Consider the following 21,771-nt stretch of genomic DNA (forward strand, 5'->3'; position numbering starts at 1 on the left):
GATACCAAGAACAAAGTTTGTGGAAGATTCCCCATTTTAGATATCGCTTGATCTTTTATTCTCAGGGGTTGAGGTTTCAGCTTTGAAGATGAATTCAGATTTTTTGTCTTTAATTTGGAGCTTTCTGGTGAATTTACTGTGTTTGAAACTATCAGCGCTTATGCAATATCAGGGTTTTTCAGCTCTATTTATTTGAAGTTACTCATTGTGATGGAAATTGTATTGCCCATTTTGAGCACTAATCAAAGTCATTTGAATACCCATAGCTTTAAACTTCGTTGGCTATAAAACTATATTTCCTTCGTGCTTTCTTTTATTTTTTAAATCAAAATGAATATTTCATAAGTGTAAGAATTGTGCAATATGTCTATGCCCGATGTCTTAATTGAAGAGTTTAAAAAGCATTATTTCAGGGTGGGGCTCTATGCATGCAATACTAGGTGCATGCCTGTGCTTTTACAAAATTATGGCACATTTAATTAGCCGAGATTACTTGATGAAGATTGTGAATGACTTGAAATCAGAAGCAGTGATAAAGAAACAGGCATTGTTGTTCCAAATTATGTCCTGACTCACACATACAGCTGTATAGATAATGATGATAATATTGACAGGCCCCTCTTTCGGGGAATATCAAATATATTGCCCTTATATAGAATAAAGGGGGGAAAAGGTGGTGTATAGAAACAAGTAAAATAAGGAATAGGGCCTAGGGACTATATTTGGTAATAAATAAATTAGAAAAGGGGGAAAGAGGAGACAGAAATATTTGTGTACTTATAGGGAAAATATGATTATTATTTTTCTATATTTTCTTTTATTATTAGCATCATAAACTATTTTCACACTTTTTTTGACAATAATGAAATTGCCATATCACGGTAGATGCAGCAATGTGCAGGGGTGAATTAAACCTCGTTTCTGACAATGAAAAAATAAGCATAGACCCCTTTAGTATTTAAACGAATATAGAATAAAATACAAAAGAAAAAAAATAGTGAGTGATGCCATCGTTTTCCCCACCTATAAAAACCTATAAAAGTCATAACGTTTGTACATCAAATTTCAATAAAATTTCGGCTTTTTTAGTTTTAAATTATGCTTGCTTGATTTGTAAAGTATGTTTATTCAAAGTTGGAGAAGATTTCCCATATAAATGAAAAGTATGTAGTTTTTAAAATAAGTAGGAATTAAGTTAAAGAAGAACCCCCCATCATGGCCCCGAGACAGAGGCAAATAAAATATTGTAAAACAAAAAAAAGAAAAAGAAAGAAAGCTACAAATGGATTCAAATAGGGGGTTGTGAAAATCAGAACGCGTTCGAAAAAAAGAGAAAAGCACAAAGGTACAATAAATGAGAGAGAAAGGGAAAAGACAACAGTTAATTTCAACAACATAACGAACCTCTAATCTCCGATGCAAATGCTTAAGCATTAATTTTCAGCAAAAATTCTTTGTATCAAGATCGTGGTGCAGTGCACCTGCAGCAGCCGGGCGCTGCGCTGCAAGGCAGCAAAGTGAAGAGACACTGCGCGCTAGGAGAAAATTTTACGTTGTAAAAGCGCATTTGATTGGCTAATTCGGCTCAGTAGGGGAGTGGCCTAAAGGGACTTAATTGAGCGCTAATAGAGTTTTCAGAATACGAATTTGGAGGTACATTAGCGCTCCATTAAATGGGTAACTTAAAAGGAAATTTAAGTGGAAACTTAAGAGACTTTTCAGAATACCCCCCCTGGTGTAAAGACTTGGGCCAATATGATTCTTTTGCCGGTCAATATTACATAATTATGCATCTTTGATTGAAATGAACATGTACTTGTCTTCAATGTCATGTGGTGTCTTAAAGATGCATCCTCTCGCACTTCAAATCTGTTTGTAAATGGCTCATGATCACCATGGTCTAGTGGTTCTGACTTGACTTTTCAAGCAGTAGGTCGTGGGTTCAATGCCCAGCTCTGATGTTTTTTTTTCTTTTAGCAAGAAATTCATCCAAACTGTGCTGCACTTGACCCAGGTGAGGTGAATGGGTACTCTGGCGGGATTTTTTCTTTGAATGCTGTATAACCTATATAGCGGCTCAACTTCAGCGGTGGATAATGATAAAATGCCAAATGTCAAGCGCAGTAGAGTAATAATAATAATTGGCATTTATATAGCGCTTTATCGATCTCTGACTGCTCAAAGCGCTTCACAATTATTATTACCTGACCACTGGATTCATAGCAATTCAAGCAGACTGATAGGCGCACACTTGCTAAACCAACCACAATGACGGTCGTTTCCTACCGGTACTCAATTAGCACCTAGGTGAGAGTGGCAAAGTGTGGATTGGTGCCTTGCCAAAGGACACTAGGCCATGGTGGGATTCGAACAAATGACCCTCTGATTACAAGGGGAGAGTCAGAACTGCTACACCACGGCGCTTCCACACCTTCCAGAGTATATGAATTGGCAACTTTGCTATGTGGATATATTATTATTTATCTATTCCTTCAGCAAGAAATTCTTAACATACAACTGGCTGCATTCAACCATGTAAGAAGAATGAGAAGTCCAATTTTTTAAAAACGGACATTGGACTGAAAGATAGCCTTCCTTTGCATTGAAAAGGTGCCATATGTATTTAAAAAGACAAATTACTCCATTTTGGTGTTGGATCGAATGGATAAGGATGTAAGGTTTTGGATGTGGCCCACTTTTGAAGGCCATGCCAATTGAAGGATGATGCATACATTTATTGGCCTTTTGAGGTACAGATATATCTTGACATTCACAGACCGTGCAATCAATTCGAAAATTTGGACATGCATCGACAGAGTTGAATTTCTGGGATGTATTTCATCAATGTTTGATGTCCGTCTGGCTGTGAGGTTGTACAATCGTCCTGGGTTGTGACTGGCCGAGAAGCAAGCACTGATATCCGACTGCTACTGTGGTAACTGTTGGATAATGACAATTTTTCAATGATAACCACTTTCATGATGTGTTCATGATGTCGGATGCTGACTGACAAGAGAGAATGGCAGAGAGCAAAGAAAGATAAAAAAATCCATATTTTATTGTTCGAAATAGACATGAAATGAAATACTCCAAACATTTGCTTTGCCTGATTGATCGTGGGGCCGGCATCCGCTGTGCAGCGCCAGATTGACGAGGCTCTATCCCTTTCATCGTTGAATGCCGAACGGGGCTGCAGCATCTCCTATCTTTTAACGTCTCTTGGTCTGATGCGGCCGGGGTTTGAACTCCTGAACTCCCGGTTGTGAGACGGACGCTCTACCGACTGAGCCAACACACTGGTTCAAAGGGGAGAACATGTATGTAACTGCCCCTAAAGGCTGCCCGGGAGAACGCAAAGACCTGTTGTTTGTCTATCTATTGAGTTTGGAATCTCTTGTTGGAATACTCCTTATGAAGTAGAGAAATTGCATACATTGTATGCCGGCAAGACTGACCCTGATTACTTTGGGGGTGTTTCACAAAGAGGTAAATATGACTTAGAGTTGCACTGAAATGTCCACTTGCGTCCTTTATAAAAGGCATCACCGCATCGGTCAAATCATGCTAAAAGGATGTGCACTACTGCATATTAATCATTAAGATTGTGCATTACATATCACGTGTGCGTCAGCACCAAGCATGACTTCTAAGTCACACTTAATTCTTTGTGAAAACCCCCCTGGAATCTTTCAGAGAAGTCGTGATGTAAGCACTATATGAAAGTGGAATGTTTTTATTATTGAGAGATGAAAAATGTAGCAGTCTGAATATGCTGGAATTTGTAGCCTATTGAATGGACAGGGAAGAGCATAGAGCATCTACCCAGTTTGATAGATTTAAACACTGCAGAAAACTCAGGGCCCCGGTCTTATAAAGAGTTTTGACTGATCCGACCAACGTCAACTGTATGGGAATCCATCAATGTCCTAATTTTTTCTACAGGAACTTTGCACAATGTCCTTTGTTAACAAAGAGAAGCACACTAAATTTTTAAGAAAAAAATGAATGTATGAATATTCAGCATATCTAGAAATATTTTGAACAAACATGCAATTTGGATGTTGCTGGCTTTCCATAGTTGTGGTTGATCAGGGGCCTGTCTTACAAAGAGCTGGGATTGGTCCGATCAATCGTAACTATGGAAAGCCAGCAAAGTCAACATATCGTCGCATGCACCACGAACCGTCCTCTGCGCAAATACAGTGCGCAATCGCGCCTCGCGATTTCACCACGAACCGTCCTCTCTGTTACGATGCCCACTGTGGCGTAAATAATTCACTTCAAGAAAATGTAAAGATACGGGATGAAACTTTGAGGCCTGAACTATCGAACAAAGACACCGGTAAATAATTTGCTCTCCTTGTAGGTGCACTTATTGCTGGTTTAAAAAAACTTTTTTTTTTAAATGCGTTTTCTGCAAAACTAACTTTCGCATCGAAGTGCGCAGAGAGGATGGTTCGTGGTGCGTGCGACGATATAAAATGCATGTTCCAAAAAAATTCAAGATATGAATGTATATCTATAAATTCATTGATTTCTTGACAATTTGGTGCGTTCTCCTTTATTTGCAAAGGACATTTTGCAAATTTCCTGTATAAAAAATTATGACACTGATGGATTTCCATAGAGTTACGATAGATCGGATCAATTGTAACTGTTTGTGAGATGGGACCCAGATCAAATGCAACTGTTCGTAAGACTGGGCCCTGATGTTATTTAAAATAAGTCCATATCAAGACTGCCAGAGAGGTTTTGATACAACACAACCTTGATTTTATCTTGTTCTCCTGTCAATGCCCACAATTTGCAGAGTTGTCTATTATGGCAATCGATGTACTTGACCAGTGTTCTTGCCAGACCCAGTTTAGAGGTGGTCGCTATTTTGTGGCATTACAAAGTTTTTTTCAGGCCAAGTTTCGTCAAAGCCAGAAGTGAAAGAAGATCAATGTAATAATAATCTGACATGAGCAAAAGTTTGAAAATAAACTAATATTTATCATATATAAGAATGTTTAATGTAAATTATGCAAATAAAACAAGATTAGAGATGGAAATGAATGCAAGTGCAATTCCTCTTTGCAAGGAGTTAGTTTTGAAACACTTTTCATTTGAAATTAGTGATGAATGGAAGCAGTCTTTTTCATGATGAGTTGTGGTCAGAAATCTACTGTGCCGGCTTGGCCCAACCACTGCTGTCCACTGAAGCTATAACACTGGACTTGACCTGACGACATTTTGCCAAGGAATGACAGGTGCAATATACGGGAAGAACACCCTACTCTTTGACAAATAGTGTATCTTTTTATTGTGCGTAGGTTATGACTCTCCTATACACGGGACCAACATTAGCATCCTTACAGATGTACGAAGTGTTTTCCGATTGCATTCGCACCTGCACTGAATGCAGTGGTGAGGCACACTTACGGAATAGCATCAGTTTCGTATTGGATGTCTTTCGGCATGAGCGGGACTCGAACCCAATCACGTTGAGATCGTACTATATGGTCTTTTCTGAAACAGGTGCTCCAACTGACTGAGCTACGCAGCCTCATTTGTCGTGGGCTAGCAATCACTAAATCGTTGAAGTGTTAACACAACTTGGGTTCCATTCTAAACTGGTGTTATCTTCAACACCCTTCTCATGTTGTCATACAGATACAGGGCATGGTGTAATATTAACACCAAAGTTTTTGCAGTGTTTAGACTGCATGCATTGCATCGTTATGCCACAATCGAAGAGGCTAAATCCATTGCCTTGAATGTGTTGGTGATCTGAAGCTGGCACATCTCTAACAACTCGGTTTGTGCGTATTCCTATATCCTCTGAGGGAGGGCGCTATCCGCTATGAAATTCTGATGTCATATGCATAAGGTCAATACATCATGGAAAGACTTGTGAAACGGTTAAATTACAAGAGCTTGTGAGTTCTCAGAGGAATCAGGTAGAAATGTTCAGGAGCGGAATGTACCTAGCATCAATTTGATTGTTTTATTAATATTATGCAACCAATGTGACCAAATCACCAAAGACCAAAACATGTTTTTGATACGCCACTTTGGTTTCTTTTTGACAACTCGTTTTATAATTCATTTTAAAAAAATGTATGATGAATGAAACATGTGGTGTGTCCAAATAGTAGAGTACTTCCGTTTGTTCTATGAAATATGTGATTATTTTGGAGAATTTTATAGTGTTTTTTTATAGTCATTTTAATTGTATGATAAGAACTGAAGAATTTGATATCACTAATGGTGTCTAACACTGCCATTGTTTCATGTTGAAAAGAGGCTTTGCGGATGAAAGGAATTATGTTTGATAGTATGTCTGTAATTGTGTGTTGGTAATTGATGGGAATGATAGAAATAGAATGATAGTGAAAGGGCGACTGTGAAGCGTATACATTTGTAATTCCGAAGGTTTGTTAATCCGAAAGCAAAATAAGGTTCGTTGTTCCGAAGGTTCGTTTATCTGTAAACGAAATGAGGTTCGTTGTTCATTTCGTTTTCGGACTAACGAACCTCATTTTGTTTTCGGATGAAAGAACCTTCGAAATTACTAACCTCATTCTGTTTTCGGACTAACGAACCTTCAGAATTACGACTCTCTTTTCCTTTTCGGATTAACGAACCTTCGGAATTACGCCACAAATGTTTGGATTAACGAACCCTTTTTCGTTTTCGGATTGACGAACATCGAGGTATAGGCAATTTATGTGTTTCGGAATTACGAATCTTTGGAATTACGAAGTGTAACCGTGTGAAGTATGATACTTCATGATTAGCCAAAGAGGTCAGTGAGCTACTTCATATTAGAACTTGATGTGCAATTTTGTATGTGTAATAACTCAATGAAGAGAAAGTGTATCGTCAAAACTGAACTTGGGTAATTCGTAAATCGTACATTTTGAAAGGATGGTTCTTACAGTTTGTCCCAAAAGTTCTCAGCCAAGTACATGTATGTAATGCCTAATCAGTTTCGGCAATGACTTTTTTATGTATAAGAATGAACTGATATGTGAATATTCATGTTATACATGTATCGGTGCATGAATATTTATATTAAAGATGAAATCAAAGATGAGCATCCATCCAATAAGTAAAATGCCTAGTCAATTATGGCAGTGACCTATTTATTTATAAGAATGGACTGATATATGAATATTCATGTTATATCTGTGCATGAATATTCATATTAAAGATGAACTCATGTATGAGTATTTGTTATGTCAAAGATGAACTTGCATCCAAGATGAATGTATGTAACTGAATATTCATATCACAAACGACATTATGAATATTCATGCCAAAGATAATCATGAACGTTTGATTTAGATTGAGCTTTCAAAATGGATGTGGATGTGGCTCATATTGGAATAACCCCAACTTGTGGAATTTGATTAAAGTGGTTTCATGAACATTGTCTTCGGCCTGTATTCGACAGTACCAAATGAGTATGTACTTTGTACATTGTAATTTAAGTGTTGGATGTGTGATCTGCATATTTCTGACTCATTTTCCTCGAGGCTTAAAGAGAAATTCCAGTAGTTGCAGTAAACACTGATTTCATGAGAAAGTCTGTAAAACAAGGCTTAATTGTCAGTATATCATTGAGGATCTAGATCTGGTACAGTTACATTAACTGAACTTTGTGAAATCTTGAAATCTATGCTGAAAAATGTTCACACCGAAGATCCCCAACACAGATAAGCGCACGTGGGACAATGTATAATTATTGCTGAGAGTGTCGGGCCCGACGCTCTACCCGAATCCTGTGCTTATTTGCTGGTTTCTCAGCAATTACACAATTTCTTCCAGAATCCTTTGGCACATATGTTTTATTTATACAAACATACACTTTGGTGGTCATTTCATTGGATTCTGTACGAACTCATTTTGATATCATTACCAAAACTAGCATTTACCTTTAACTGACATAGCAGTGCACAAACAATATTTCACAGGCTAGTTGTGAGAATGGTACATTGCCACTTGGGCTACACCCACCTGGTCTACTTTCCATTTGGTCTAATCCCACATGGTCAAATCCTAGTTTGTCTACTAGCCATTTGGTAATTCAATTGAATTAATTGCCACTTGGTCCACACCCACTTGGTCTACTTTCCATTTGGTCTCATCCCACATGGTCTCATCCTAGTTTCTATACAGCTACTTCATCTACTAATTATTTGGTCGAATTTCTTTATGGCCCATTTACCATTTTTTTTCCAATATCCAGTTGGGCTACACCCAGTTAGTCTAATGTCCACTTGGTTTAACACCAAATAGTCTAGGTAAAATGAACTGTTCATGAACCAGACTTTCATCTGACAAAGTGCTAAAAAGTAAGTAAAAGTGGAGATTAGACCATTTGGGCATTAGATCAAATGACGGTCAGACTAAGACCCCGTTCTCATTACGCTTTCTAGTTTACTAGTTTACTGGAAACCGGTTCAGGAAACCAGTTCGGAACATCGCCTTGCTAGCGTTCCTGTTTGATCATCCGAAAGTGGTTTTCAAAATCCATCCGTAAAGCCATCTTGTTCGAAACCGCATCGTAGGCATTCTACACACAGTGTGTAATAGTAGCACGCTCAAAATGTGCAAAGATCGCTTCCAAAGAACGGTTGTGTCCTCGCTAAAACCAGTTTAACAAGGCAAAACGATCTTGAAAACTACTTCGCGAGGTGGTCGCATCACTTCGAACGTTCTCATTACGCGATAAACTAGTTTCCACTAAACTGGTTTTAGGAAGGTAGTGAGAACGGTGTCTAAGTAAGTATCAGAATTAATTAGTCCATAATTGATAGTAGACCAAGTGTGTTTAATGATGATATAATAGACAATCTGGGACTTGGACTATCTTCTGGTCGACCAAATTGGATATAAACCTTGAGAGTGACCAGAGTATTGAGTTTTGAATTGGAACGTCAAATGTAATATAATTATATTCATGTGAAGGGGGTACATGTACATGCAATTATTTTCAAAGATATGGAGAGGGGGAAGGCTAAATGGTAAACTCAATGAAATTGGCAGAAACTGCTTGCTAATGTGCAATTTATTCATGGTGCACATTAAAGTTCATGCACAAACAGTTGTGCTAAAGAACTCGATAGACATTCATGTTCTTGATGCTAGGAGAATTTGATCTTCTCGATGGGTATATGGCAATATTCTGCACAAAAAGAGTGACTTTATTTGAAATCTTCTTTATTGAATTAGCATTAGTAGTAGTACTGTTGTAAGGAGTAATATATATACTTTGTTTTATACTTTGTTATATACTGCCATTTCATGGCCATTTGTACTTGATTGTTTTGATAACTTTTTAACAAGAAAATGCAAAGAAATAATGTTGATTTGTTTTGGTTTTGATTGTGCAATCTTTGTGAACGACTTTGGTGGCCAGGAGGGAAAATGGAAGTTTACTCTTGTGATGATCTCAGAGATAATGGTGATGGTAATGGTGATGATGATGATGAAGATGGAGATGATAATGATGAAGATAAGGATGATGATGTTGATGAAGATAATGATGATTATGATGATTGTTATGATGATGATGATGAAGATGGTGATGGTCATGATGATGATTGTGATGATGACGATCAGGATGATGATGGTGGTGGTGATGATGATAATGATGGTCATGATGATGATGATGATTGTGATGATGATTGTGATGATGATAATTGTGATGATCAAGATGATGATGATGATGATGATGATGGTGATGATCAGGATGATGATGATGATGATGATGGTGATGATCAGGATGACGATGATGGTGATGATGGTGATGAAGATAAAGATAAGGATGGTGATGCTTATGAAGATAATGATGGTCATGATGATGATGACGATGATGATGATGGTCATGATGATGAAGATGGTAAAGATGATGAGGGTGATAATATTGATGGTCAAGAAGATGATGGTTATTGGGATGATGGTGATGATGTTATAGTGATGATATTGATGACTGTGATGATGATGATGTTTGACTATCATGATGATTGTAATGATAATGAAGTTGGTGGTGGTGATGATGCTTGTGATGGTTATTACGATGATTATGAGGATTATTATGATGATGGAAATTGAGTAATTGTGAGAAAAGATGACAAATTTTCATATTTCCATTTTCATATGGGAGCGTTGCGTTTCACCATAAGGTGGCGCTATCCATGCTTATTCATGGCATACGACATTAACGGGTACATAGTGTCAAATCCTGCGACTCGGTCTGTTGCTATTAAAATTATTTTCCAGTAAACTATTAGGGCCGATTGTACCAATATTATAAAGAAAAATTATTTGTTATATAATCATTATTTATTAAATAATAGCAATTATTTATATATAACTTACATTTTATTTGTAAATAATTACTATTCTATGAAATAACATTTCTAATTATATATAATTCCAAGTAGTGCTTCATTATTTGTAAATAATAATAGTTCGACATTTCATTATTTATAAATAATGATCATATAACAAATAATTGTTCTATACAATATTGGTACAATCGGTGCCTCATAGTAAACACTGGCGGACAGATGGGTACTAAGGGAACATGGGCCCCCAAATATTCATGACCAAGAAAAACAATCAAAGGAGAGAGAGGTAAAGAAAATGAAAGGAAAATGGGTAAAATATGACAGCATTTTCTGAATATTATGTCGAAATAGAATAACAAAATTCAAATTGATTTACACGACCCATCATTTTTTGGCTACCTTTCTTTCTTCTCGTTCTTGACTTTATCCTATTATTCTTTCCGTTTTTTAGCTCTTTCAGTTTTTTATCACTTCGTACACGACGTAGAAATACAGTTTCTTAACTCCAAAGATACGTTCAAAGTCAACGTGAAATTCTAGAAATGACTGAGAGGGAGAGATCGAGGAAAAAATGACTCTCCTGTTCCTCGTCTGTGTGAATAAGTACAATATAAATATTTTTTAATTTGTTATTTTTTCTTTAATATAATTATTCGTAGAAAACTGTAGAATGCAGTAGACAAATTGAATTATTTCCAAATTCTAAGAGACAGATAGATAGACAAATAGATAGATATAATAGATAGATAGATGGATTGATGGATAGATAGATAGGAAGCTATAGGGCCTATAGAGGGAAATGAACATGACTTAGAATTTGGTGGAATACGGTTGATCTTATACCCACTTTGTTTACATATTATTTAGTCTAATGACTCCATGGTCTGTTTTTGTTTCTGTTGTGGTAACTCCCGTAGGAACTCGGCAGGACAGCATTTTTTGCTGGTAAACGCCAAGCTGGTATATAACCAATTACCTTGGAAACATTTTACGTCTAAGTTAATCAGCCATACTGGCTGACATATTAGACGACAAATTCACTCTTGGGCCTTTTTATCAAAGCGGAGACAACGGCAGAGTTGGGATTCGAACTCACAACCTTGCGATTATGAGTCCAATGCTCAAACCACTGGACCACACGACCCGTCTATTTCTCTTGGTCTACTAAATATTAGATGAAATGGGAATATGGCCCAATTTTTGGAAAAAACAATTTTGCAGTTTACGATTACAACAAACAGGGACCAAGGAACTCCTTGCAGGGACGAATCGGGGATACCATAAATGATCTTGAGGGACAAAGAACTGTTCGAGCAAAGGTACGTATAGCCAGGGGCGTCGATCCATTTTTTAGATGGGGGGGGCAAATCATGAATCAAATCAACTTTCAAAGGCGCTCGATCACACAAAACGAACAAACTTACCCCCCCCCCACACACACATAGGCCTATATATATATATAAATATATATATATTATGTACATGACTCATGAGAAAGAGACACATATGTCAGAAATTAATATGCGAGCGCGAAGCGCGAGCTGAATTTTTTTAGTATACTGACATGAAAACAGGAAAAGGGTACTTGTTTAGGACTGTTTGTAGTAACTCATGAGAAGGATATTATACATGTATCTCACTAAATGAGAGTGCCAAGAGCGAGCTGAAATTTATTCATATACTGACCTGAAAGCTTGATATTCTAAGCATTTTTTGGTACCAATGCTCAAGTTGGGTATCTAAGTGAACAAAAGATGCGAGCGCGAAGCGCGAGCTGAAAATTTTTATATTTCGACCTGAAAAAATTGAGTTTAATGGACGTTTTTAATAAAGAACAAGATATATATCCAACAAAAGATTTTTGCAAATCGAGGCGGGAGTTCTTTTGAAGATTAAAAGTGAAAACGGGACAATTTCACCTATTCAATAACGAAAAATATGGGTTTGTGTTACAGAAATGATGCGAGTGCGAAGCGCGAGCTGAAAATTTTTATATTCCAATTTAAAAAGCGGACATTTTGAGCACGATTTTAAATAAAGAACGCGTTGTGTATGTCAATCTCGCTTGCTGATTTCTGTGTAACATTACAATCTCGTTATTTTATTTTTGCACATGTGGAATTATTGGGGGGAGGGCAAAACGATCTGTTTGCCCCCCAATATTTTCCATTGAATGGGCTATTGCCCGCCTGCCCCCCCCCTCAGGATCGACGCCCCTGCGTATAGCAATTCGAAAATGAGTGTTATACATTGTGCTTTTCTTAGCTTTCTTCCAGGAACCTATGGTGTAATCAAAGTTTTATCATAACAAGAAACAATTAAAAATCTGCAAAAAGAACCCGAATTAGTATGATCCCTTTACAGCCGTATTAGCGAGCTTTCGCAGTCGGGACAGGGACGGATTCTACACATAGATAATCTATTGTAAATGCCCGTCAAATCACAATGAATAGTTGATGGTCTTTGTCGAAATTTGGCGAACCGGTGGGACAGCGGATCGTTGTAAGATTCTGAGCTGACAAAGAGTTGCAAATATGTCGTTTGTCCAGAGTCAAGGTCGAAACTGCTGTTTTGATTCATTGTCTTTCGACAAAGACTGCTAATTTGCCATGAAGAGCTTTTGGTAATAGATTTTCTATGTTATAGAACCGGTCCCCGTCGTGTTGCGAAAACGCGCCATTGATTTAGTCGATGGGGGAAGGACCACGCAGAGTATTGATTCCTTGAATAAACTTTGAAATGAATGCGTCTAGAGAAAAAGAAGAATTGGGATAAGCTCGAGTGTTTGTTCTTGTCACCATAACATGTGTTATCCTTTCATTCCAAAGTGGACCATCGAGCGTGCAAACACGGATACTATAATGACCACTAAAGGTGCCATTCCGACTGTAGAGGAGTCTATTAGATCTGTAAATGTTCCTTAATTGGACCATGGAGTTATACCTCCATGATTGGACCATGCTGTCCAGACTGATCCCAACAGAATATGATGGGAAGGATACGGAGCACATGCGCAGCCTTATTCATAATCGTCATCAAATGATTGCAGGAATGGTCTCATCTAGAACTTGATATATTATATTACTATAATGCACCAATCGGTGGACTGTACTTTATCAGAAGAACATGTTGCGTATCTTTCAAATTTTTACAATCAATTGAGATTCTCTCAAGAAGAAATAACAAGCGTTGCCCGGTATCTCCGAACTTTCTCCAAATAAAGGACGGCGCTGCGCATGCTGGCTAATTTCGGGGAGAGTTAGTCATTAATCGTACGGATTTTCGGAGAGAAACATCCGGATTGGAGTCTTATCCCAAATAAAGTAAGTATATTTGATATTTATTTTTGGCTTTGATATCATTCGGAGCCATATACATGATATATAATCCATTAATATTTAATGACATGTTTATAGAATGTTGCATTCCCGCTGGGCAATGGACATTGATGAGCAAAGCATTCATAACTTGCGGCAAAGCTTATAAGGATGATAAGGGAGACCTAAATGTCACAACAGATTATTGACGGATAAGAGAATGAAAAATAATTATATCAGCGAGGTTAGTGAAAACGAAGAAGGATTCGTTTAGATATGAACTGATTTTAAGAGAATGAATGAAAGGGGTGAAGAGAGAGAGAAAGAGAGACAGATACAAAGAACGAGATACTGAAAAAGTATCTTGACTCCATAATAATATACATTAACATGTATATATAAACACACGCATATATTTATATATCCATATTTTATTGTTCGAAATAAAGTCTGAAACATGTAAAAATACTCGTAGAATTATTTTTACCCAATTGATCGTATATCATGTAATATAAATATTGTGTGACAGAAATGGATGAAGAGAACAAAGTAATATATATATATGTATATATATATATATATATATATATATATATATATATATATATATATATATATATAATATATATATATATATATATATATATATATATATATATATATATATATATATATATATATATATATACATATATATACACTGTATATACGTCTCAAAATATCTCAACTGTGCTGCAAATTCTGAGGCATATTATCTAATGCATAGGCATATAATTATGAACATGTGTGGTCTTACTTAGTAGGCTTCATAGTAACTCCAGGCACAATTTTGAGAAATGATTTGTCTTCATTTCAAATGTGGACGGTCGTTAACACGTGAATGAAATAATGATATCTCTGCCTCCAAATCAGATTTCATATGGTAAACTATGACTCACTTTCATTTGCATAGGAAAATCAACACGACACTCGATTTAGAGTAGCTCTGCCTCTCTGTGCAATCAATGACAGAGGCATAATTTAGCATTATGATTGATGCAGTGTTTGTTTGACAAACAGAAACACTGGAAGTCTGCGAACGTCCATATTGGACCCCATAATCATCGCCCTCTACATAAGATCCCCGGTCTTAGCAATCCTAAACGATAGTGAGATATAGTCTGTTAATTATTTCATCATTCAAAGAATATACTATAATGTATATCATTATATGGCAGAATTTTTTGTATTGCTAGCTATCGAGATTATGGCTATAAGCCTATACACAATACGCACTGATACCAGGGGGCCGTTTCATAAAGCTGTTCGTAAGTTAAGAGCGACTTTAAGAACGACTGGTGATCCTTGCGCGCAAAACCATCGCTAATGAATACACCATTTGATACAAGAAAGTCGCTCTTAACTTCCGAACAGCTTTATGAAACACCCACCTGTACTGTAAGTTGATGATTACGCCGTCTAATAGATATACATTTTTATGTGCAGAATAATAAGATATGAACACGTACTCATTAGCAACATATAAAAAAACATCACTTTATGTATCCGAATAAAAGGATTTTACCTTTTGTAAATTGTAGGAAGTTGTTGATGTTGATAGGACAAGAAACTCCCAATGTAATATATAATGCATGGCCGGGGCAATTTGAATTGCAAGCTTTCTTAGTTAGCTCCCAAATGGAGAACATTCCTCTATAATGTGAAATAAATGAAAAGCGAGAAGTAAAGTAAATATCAATGAAATAAAGATGTTATTAAATTTCAATGATTAATCCATGTGGTGCTATTGCCAAGAATGCGCATGCAGATCCCAAGTGTGTGATGAAATATACATTAATGCGCACATGAATCGAGAAGAGACTGAACTAATAAAACCAAACGGGGCGTAGCGTCTTCCGTAATTCATTTCGAAGGGATCGGTCTGGCCGGTCCCTAGTCCTGGCGTGGTGCAATTACCAAAATTACGCTTTGCACACCCTCGCCCACCCTCTAAAGATTTGTGCATTGTCCTCTCAGAATGCTGAGTTGTTTTTTCTTTCCTCTTTCTTAACAGCCACAGATTGGTGCGTCACAACAAAGACAGCATCGACCGGTACCTATTCAGTCCGCTGGCCAGGAACATGCGTGAGAACAATAGAAGATATTGATCGGAGCCAAGAGGTAGTCTAATCTGTTCCTCGTCAATTATTGATCGCTATTTATCCTTGGATTCCTGAAAGAAGATAATAGCCACGGAGACCTTTCGTACAACTTATCAGGGTAAACCCTTCTGTTTTTATTGCGCCAGCATTATAAGCTACATGACAAAAACGATGATACTTGATCGCGGTATTGTATGGTCGGAGTCGTCACTTTGCAGGAAATAAACCAACGAAACGTGAGCTTAGTTTTCTTTACGAATTAAGGTGATGGGAGACAGCCGTTGCTTCTTCTTCCTCCGCATTGATTGGCGATCAGTCATATCTCGCCATAGCGTATAAGTATTCGGTCATTAACATCACGATTTTCTGCGATCTTCATAATCATTTGGCTGTATATACGGGTAATACAAATTCTTCAAGCGTTTGATGGTATATTTATCATAGACAGGATTTGTACATCTACATCTTTTCTGGTACTCTGCAATGTCAACGTCAACCCCCGGATAGAACGCTGACTATGAAAACTTAGCCTATGTGTGAGTGGTTATGCAGACGATATAGTTCTCTAGGCCGGTTTACCTGCAACAAGGTATCAAGATGTCAGCCCAGCGGATAGCAAGGAGAAAGATTTCGGCTGAGAAGCTTGCCTCGGCTGCCAAGACCTCCAACAACCAAATCGACGAGGAACTCGTCACCAACGATTATGAAACGAAGATGAAGTCGATAGACCTGAGAAACTGCATGGACAGGGTGGATGGCAACCTTTCCCCGGCCTCGATCAGGAGAAAGAACACGCGGTCGAAAAGCATTCAAAGTTCTGACGTCATGTCACGTGATGAGTCGATGACTTTCGCGAGAAGACAGGTGCGATCGGCGTCAGATGGACATTTCACCTTTGATGCGATGCAGAGGAGGTTGGGGTTGTCGTCTGTGACGTCAGATGAAACTTTCGACGAATCGGATGAGATAGATGATCACGTGGTGTCGGATGGGAGCCAATTAGATGACTTGATTTCACCACGATCGTGGTCCGATATGATCGCGAATGACACTGCTATCGAGACAGAAAACCAGCATGAACATAATGTGAATAATAATAATAATCACAAGAATAAACATTCTCCAGAAACTGGGCGAAGGAGTGGCAAGGGTGTGGTGAAAGGAAAATACGTTGAAGATGTCACATTTCATGACGTCAATTCAAATCAACCAATCAGATCGTTTGAGGATAAAGATGACTTGATAACACCGCGTACGTGGGGTGAGATGGTAGCTGAAGATAGTGCATCACGTGACCAAAACCTTAAGAGCAGCCAATCACAACAAGGCCAAGGCTCACAGGAAGTATGTTAAGGTCTTATTTATCTCTTTATTCAGTTTTATTTATCTATTCATTCATTTATTCATTTATTTATTTGTTATCATGATTATCATTATCATTATTACTATTATTATTCTTATTCTTCTTACTATTATTATTATATTGATATGGTGAAGAAGGAAAGCAATAAGGGTGTTCTGAACTAGGACGAGTCTCAAGATGTACCTATAAGTCCATGTTCTCATTGATCTGTATACTACTTGTACCTTTTTTCTCTCTTTTCCCCCAAATCACCCCCTTGAAAAAAAGCCGATACGACACTTATTGTGTCCTGTCTGTCATTGAGCCAAATATTAAATACCTTTTGCTTCTCCAGGCTACTGTATTACCAGGGAACTAGCAAACATGACTTGATTGCCAATGTAGAATTGAAATTTAGGTCCATGTCTTCATCTCACTTATCCTAACATTCTCTTTTCTACAAAGGATTCGTCACACAGGGAAGCAAGTGAGCAGCTGGATTTTCTGGCGTCCTCGATAGAGTTTGCCTGGCCTAAGGACCTACCTTGCAACGGATCGCTACCACGTGATTGCGTTACACCGGAAACTGACGATGATCAGCCGAAGGCATCCTGGGAAAAAGCAAACGGCTTTGCTAGGTTGGAATGGAATCTGCGCATGTTGAAGAGGAACCTGGTAGGTTTGGCTTGATCACACCGAAAAAAGTTAATGGGACTCCTGAGCGTTTTTGCGAATATTTTGAAAGGACGTGAATAAAAAAATGGCTCCAACATTCAGATTTTACGCGACAATAGTGCGCAAAATGTTCGTTTTTAAAAAAAGAAGCTTTGTCATTTTGTTTGCGGCGGTCGTTGGACGCGCTTCACTAGTTCGCAAGTACTCTTTTAAAATTTTTAAAATTTCTTCTGAATTCGAAACGCGACTCCAAGCTACAACACAAACAATGTTATTGGCGAAGCTGTTAATCGCATATTTTCTGCCCTTTTGTCGCATAAAATACGAATGTTTGACGTTGCCATTTTGGAGCATTGTACACTCGTGTCCTTACGAAACATTTGGATAGCGTTGGCGAGCCCCTTGAAAGCGGCGTCAGAGTGCGAGGACAATTGCGCCAACGCCAGAATTTCGGTCAGTCCTGAAACAAGAATGAACACGATGCTTGTTGTTTTGCTTGTGAGTTGCAAGCTTGATTTTTCTCATCAATAAAAAAACAAGAGTAAAAAATTGTCCAACATTATGATATTATCAAAGTAGATATTTCACACTATTTTCATTCACTTCCAAATTTGCATTTTTTTTGCCAACATTCAGCATGCCTGGGTGAAAAGGCAATTCATAATAACGTTCTTTGCTTCAAGTTCACGTGAACATTGGCTTTTGTCCAAAAAGACATCAAGTGTATTGAAAATGTCTAATGTCTGTAAAATGAAAAAAAAAATCAGCTGGAAGGTTTTTGTCGAAAATTTGTAAGCCGGAGCAGCATTTTCGTCACAAGCTTTGGAGCGCTGACGAAACAGGCCAGAGTCTGCTGTTTTGATCCACTAATTTTCGACAAAGATTTCTTAGTTGTACTTTGTCATGAAGAGCATTTGACAAGTATTTTCTATGATTTAGAGCCCTCCGTACACGCAGAGCGAACATCCCTGCATACCGCGCCAGCCCGATGAAATGTAAATGACATACCACGAATTGATTTTGCGTCGGTTTCGCTGGTGTATCTGCCCACCATTCGTTAGGCTCCTCTAAGTTTATTTCACCACTCTATGTTTCTCCAGATAGCAATGAGAAAAACGGACCAGAAGATATTTCGTCAGCTCCTGAGTAATTACGAGACGATTGGCCACTTGTCTGATCACGTGACATTTTCATCGGAAACGCCTTCGCCGTTGCCACCTTCATCTTCCCCATGTCCACTCACTCCGAGGTCAACTCCGAGTAGCCCCGAGAAAAGCCGATCACATTCGTCCATTGCGCCGATAACAACTCCGGGAGATACCGAACTGTTCCGAATCATCCGAGAAGCTCTGGATCAGCCAGGGGCATTGAACATTCGGGGTATCGTAGAGCAGCTATCACCGATTAGACGCCGAAGGAGCAGCGAACCGACTCCGGTGGAATACGATGATCTTCCACTGGGTTTCGGCGAAGAAGATGATGAGGAATTAGAAGGTATGTATACTTTTTTATTTGGATTCTACATCTGCAAAATTCTTCGCATATCATAATGCATCCCTTTTCAATAACAACCTAATAACTATATAATATATCGCATGGTCATAATGAACGAAGAATTTTGAGGGGAGTAGATATGCCAGAAGGGGAAAAGTTCTAGTTGCAGTTTGACATTTTTCATAAAAAATGTTATATTTGGCTAGATTTTGACATAACATAACATAATTTCCCTTTCGTTTTTTTTTTCTTTATTTTTCTATTATTTTTTCGTGGTCGTGAGAAATTTCAGGCGGCCATAGCTCCCAGCCCCGTTTTTTCTTTACGGTGATTTCCACGCATTGTATCAGTTACACAACCTCATTCATCGTGATAAACATTACTGATACTAACAACTATGGAATACGGTTGATTTTTGAATGCCGTTGAATTTTAAATTGCTGCCTAATGAGAACAGTGCACATTGAATGGTTCGTCGAAAGTGGAAAAAACAATGGTAACTCGAAAATGAAATAAGTTAATATTCTCAAGATTTTTTTTTCATCTTTATTTTTTTGCTTTCCAGATCTCTTGAGTCTGTCCTGTCCAGTATTCAAAGAACCGAAAGCACCGATGAAACACCACGGCAGCAGTGGAACCAAACTATGACATCCAGGATATAAATCCATAGACTCTCAAGAATGCTAAGACCAGGGCATTATTGATAAACTTACGAATTGATTCTGGATTGTCTCCACCGAGGAAAAATAGTAAAGGAGTGGAAAGTATCAAAATGGCAATGGAATTCCCAAAGCTCCACCCCGGGTGATTGAGTTTTAGGACAGAGAACACCTTTCTTTAAAAGTGAACAACTGTTTCTTTTTTACTCAAAAGGACTAAAATAAGAACAAATTGTCACAAAGATATTGGTTTCATCTTGTAAAGCGCCTTTTGCAGAAGGAGTGAGAAGGTCATATCAATAGACATTTTGCAGTGACGTGATCACGTCGCCATCTTAGAAGCTGAAGACATTGCTCTGCATGTGTTGGTGATCTGCAACAATCTACCAACTCCTTTTATACGTACTCCTATATCCTCTGAGGAAGGGCGCTGTGAGATTTTGACGTCGTACATAATTTACTTAGGAGTGCTGATTTTTCTCGTAACTTGAACTAGACAAATCAGCACTCCGAAGTGCAATCACTATACACATATATTTAGAGTGTATGAGTAAGGTTTATATGAAGTTACAATCTCATAATTGAAATCATCGTTAGGTCTTCCCATTTTAGTGCTACTTTCAGCCATTATGCTATCTGCACACAGTGAAGCTGCTGTTCAATTTTGTTCATACAGCGCTGTTGGCTTTCTGAACTTTTTACAGTGTTTGTAAATGATTAACATTACACATACTTTGTTACTAAACATTTTAAACACTTGTTAAACTGTTAAAAAATGCCGTTATGCACATATAGTAACCGGTTTTGTATAAGATTTTTACGTTTTAACGTTTTACCACGCACTATTTAGTCTGGTATGACTCGATTATAGAAAGGTGGTGTTTCTGTTCATAAATTACTCTAATACGTCTAAGTTGTTATTGTAAAACTTCAGCAGCCATGGGTATTTTAATCTTTATTAGCATAATTATGAAATGAGCAAATGATTGGATATATTTTTTATGTGAACCCCGGTGGAGGGGTTTTGAAAAAAGAGAAACCATTCATTCACTGCTATTTATTTATTTGACATAATTTTTCAGTTTGATTTTGTTCAACTTTCCTGAATATAACGATTAGCACAATTCATTATCATATGGAAAAATTATCAATAATATTCAACAAAGATTTTTATGGTCTTGGGCCAAATAGTTACTATCAATCCTCATTTGATATTTCACCATAATTATTAGAAGCGTAAGTTTTGGACTTTTGTTTCATTTTTTTTCATTTCAACCGTTACTTCACCTATGATAGGCCACTGCATAGAACTTATTATTAACTCATTTCAAGCTCAATTGTTTATTTGTGTTTAATGTGGAAGATCATTGGTTTAGAGATAATAACTTGTATATTGCCAACAATTCGCATGGAATTACAATGCAATAACTCTGTCAAGTATGAAGAAAAGAGTACAGCCAAGGAGAGCGTTTCAGTGAGATTTATCGGCTGACAAATGGTAAGATTTGATAACTTACCTTGTCGGATAAAACGTCTGACAACTCATTTCAATGAGATCAATCGGGTAGGACTTACAGATGTGTTACGATGTGTAACGATGTGTTACGGTGTGTTACGATGTTTAACGATGTGTTACGATGTGTAATGACAACCAAATGAATTCTGACAGTATCAAACAATATACATTATAATTATACATGTATCTCTCATTCTCATTATATAAAATTAACAATTGTGTGCCAAATAATCCTGGTAGAAATTAAATGATTACTATTCGAAAAACTATATTTCCTGTTTGAA

The 21,771-nt window shown here is 37.5% G+C and overlaps 1 protein-coding gene across 1 annotated transcript; it reads left to right on the forward strand.

The window, feature by feature from the left end:
• Window positions 1–13,528: 13,528 nt before the first annotated feature.
• Window positions 13,529–21,756, forward strand: LOC121405780. Its single transcript, XM_041596732.1, has 5 exons — window positions 13,529–13,666; window positions 15,714–17,145; window positions 17,609–17,818; window positions 18,919–19,312; window positions 19,878–21,756. The coding sequence occupies exons 2-5, from the start codon at window positions 16,399–16,401 to the stop codon at window positions 19,958–19,960; spliced, it is 1,434 nt and encodes a 477-aa protein (XP_041452666.1). The 5' UTR covers window positions 13,529–13,666; window positions 15,714–16,398; the 3' UTR covers window positions 19,961–21,756.
• Window positions 21,757–21,771: the final 15 nt, after the last annotated feature.

Source organism: Lytechinus variegatus, chromosome 19 (genome assembly GCF_018143015.1).
Source record: "Lytechinus variegatus isolate NC3 chromosome 19, Lvar_3.0, whole genome shotgun sequence".
NCBI classification, from domain to species: Eukaryota; Metazoa; Echinodermata; class Echinoidea; order Temnopleuroida; family Toxopneustidae; genus Lytechinus; species Lytechinus variegatus.

Bases quoted from the DNA above. Each gene is read 5' to 3' on its own strand.
- LOC121405780 (XM_041596732.1), top strand. From the start codon at position 16,399: ATGTCAGCCCAGCGGATAGCAAGGAGAAAGATTTCGGCTGAGAAGCTT. The intron at 17,146-17,608 runs GTATGTTAAGGT...TTTTCTACAAAG, and splicing joins AAGGCCAAGGCTCACAGGAA to GATTCGTCACACAGGGAAGC. The intron at 19,313-19,877 runs GTATGTATACTT...TTTGCTTTCCAG, and splicing joins AGATGATGAGGAATTAGAAG to ATCTCTTGAGTCTGTCCTGT.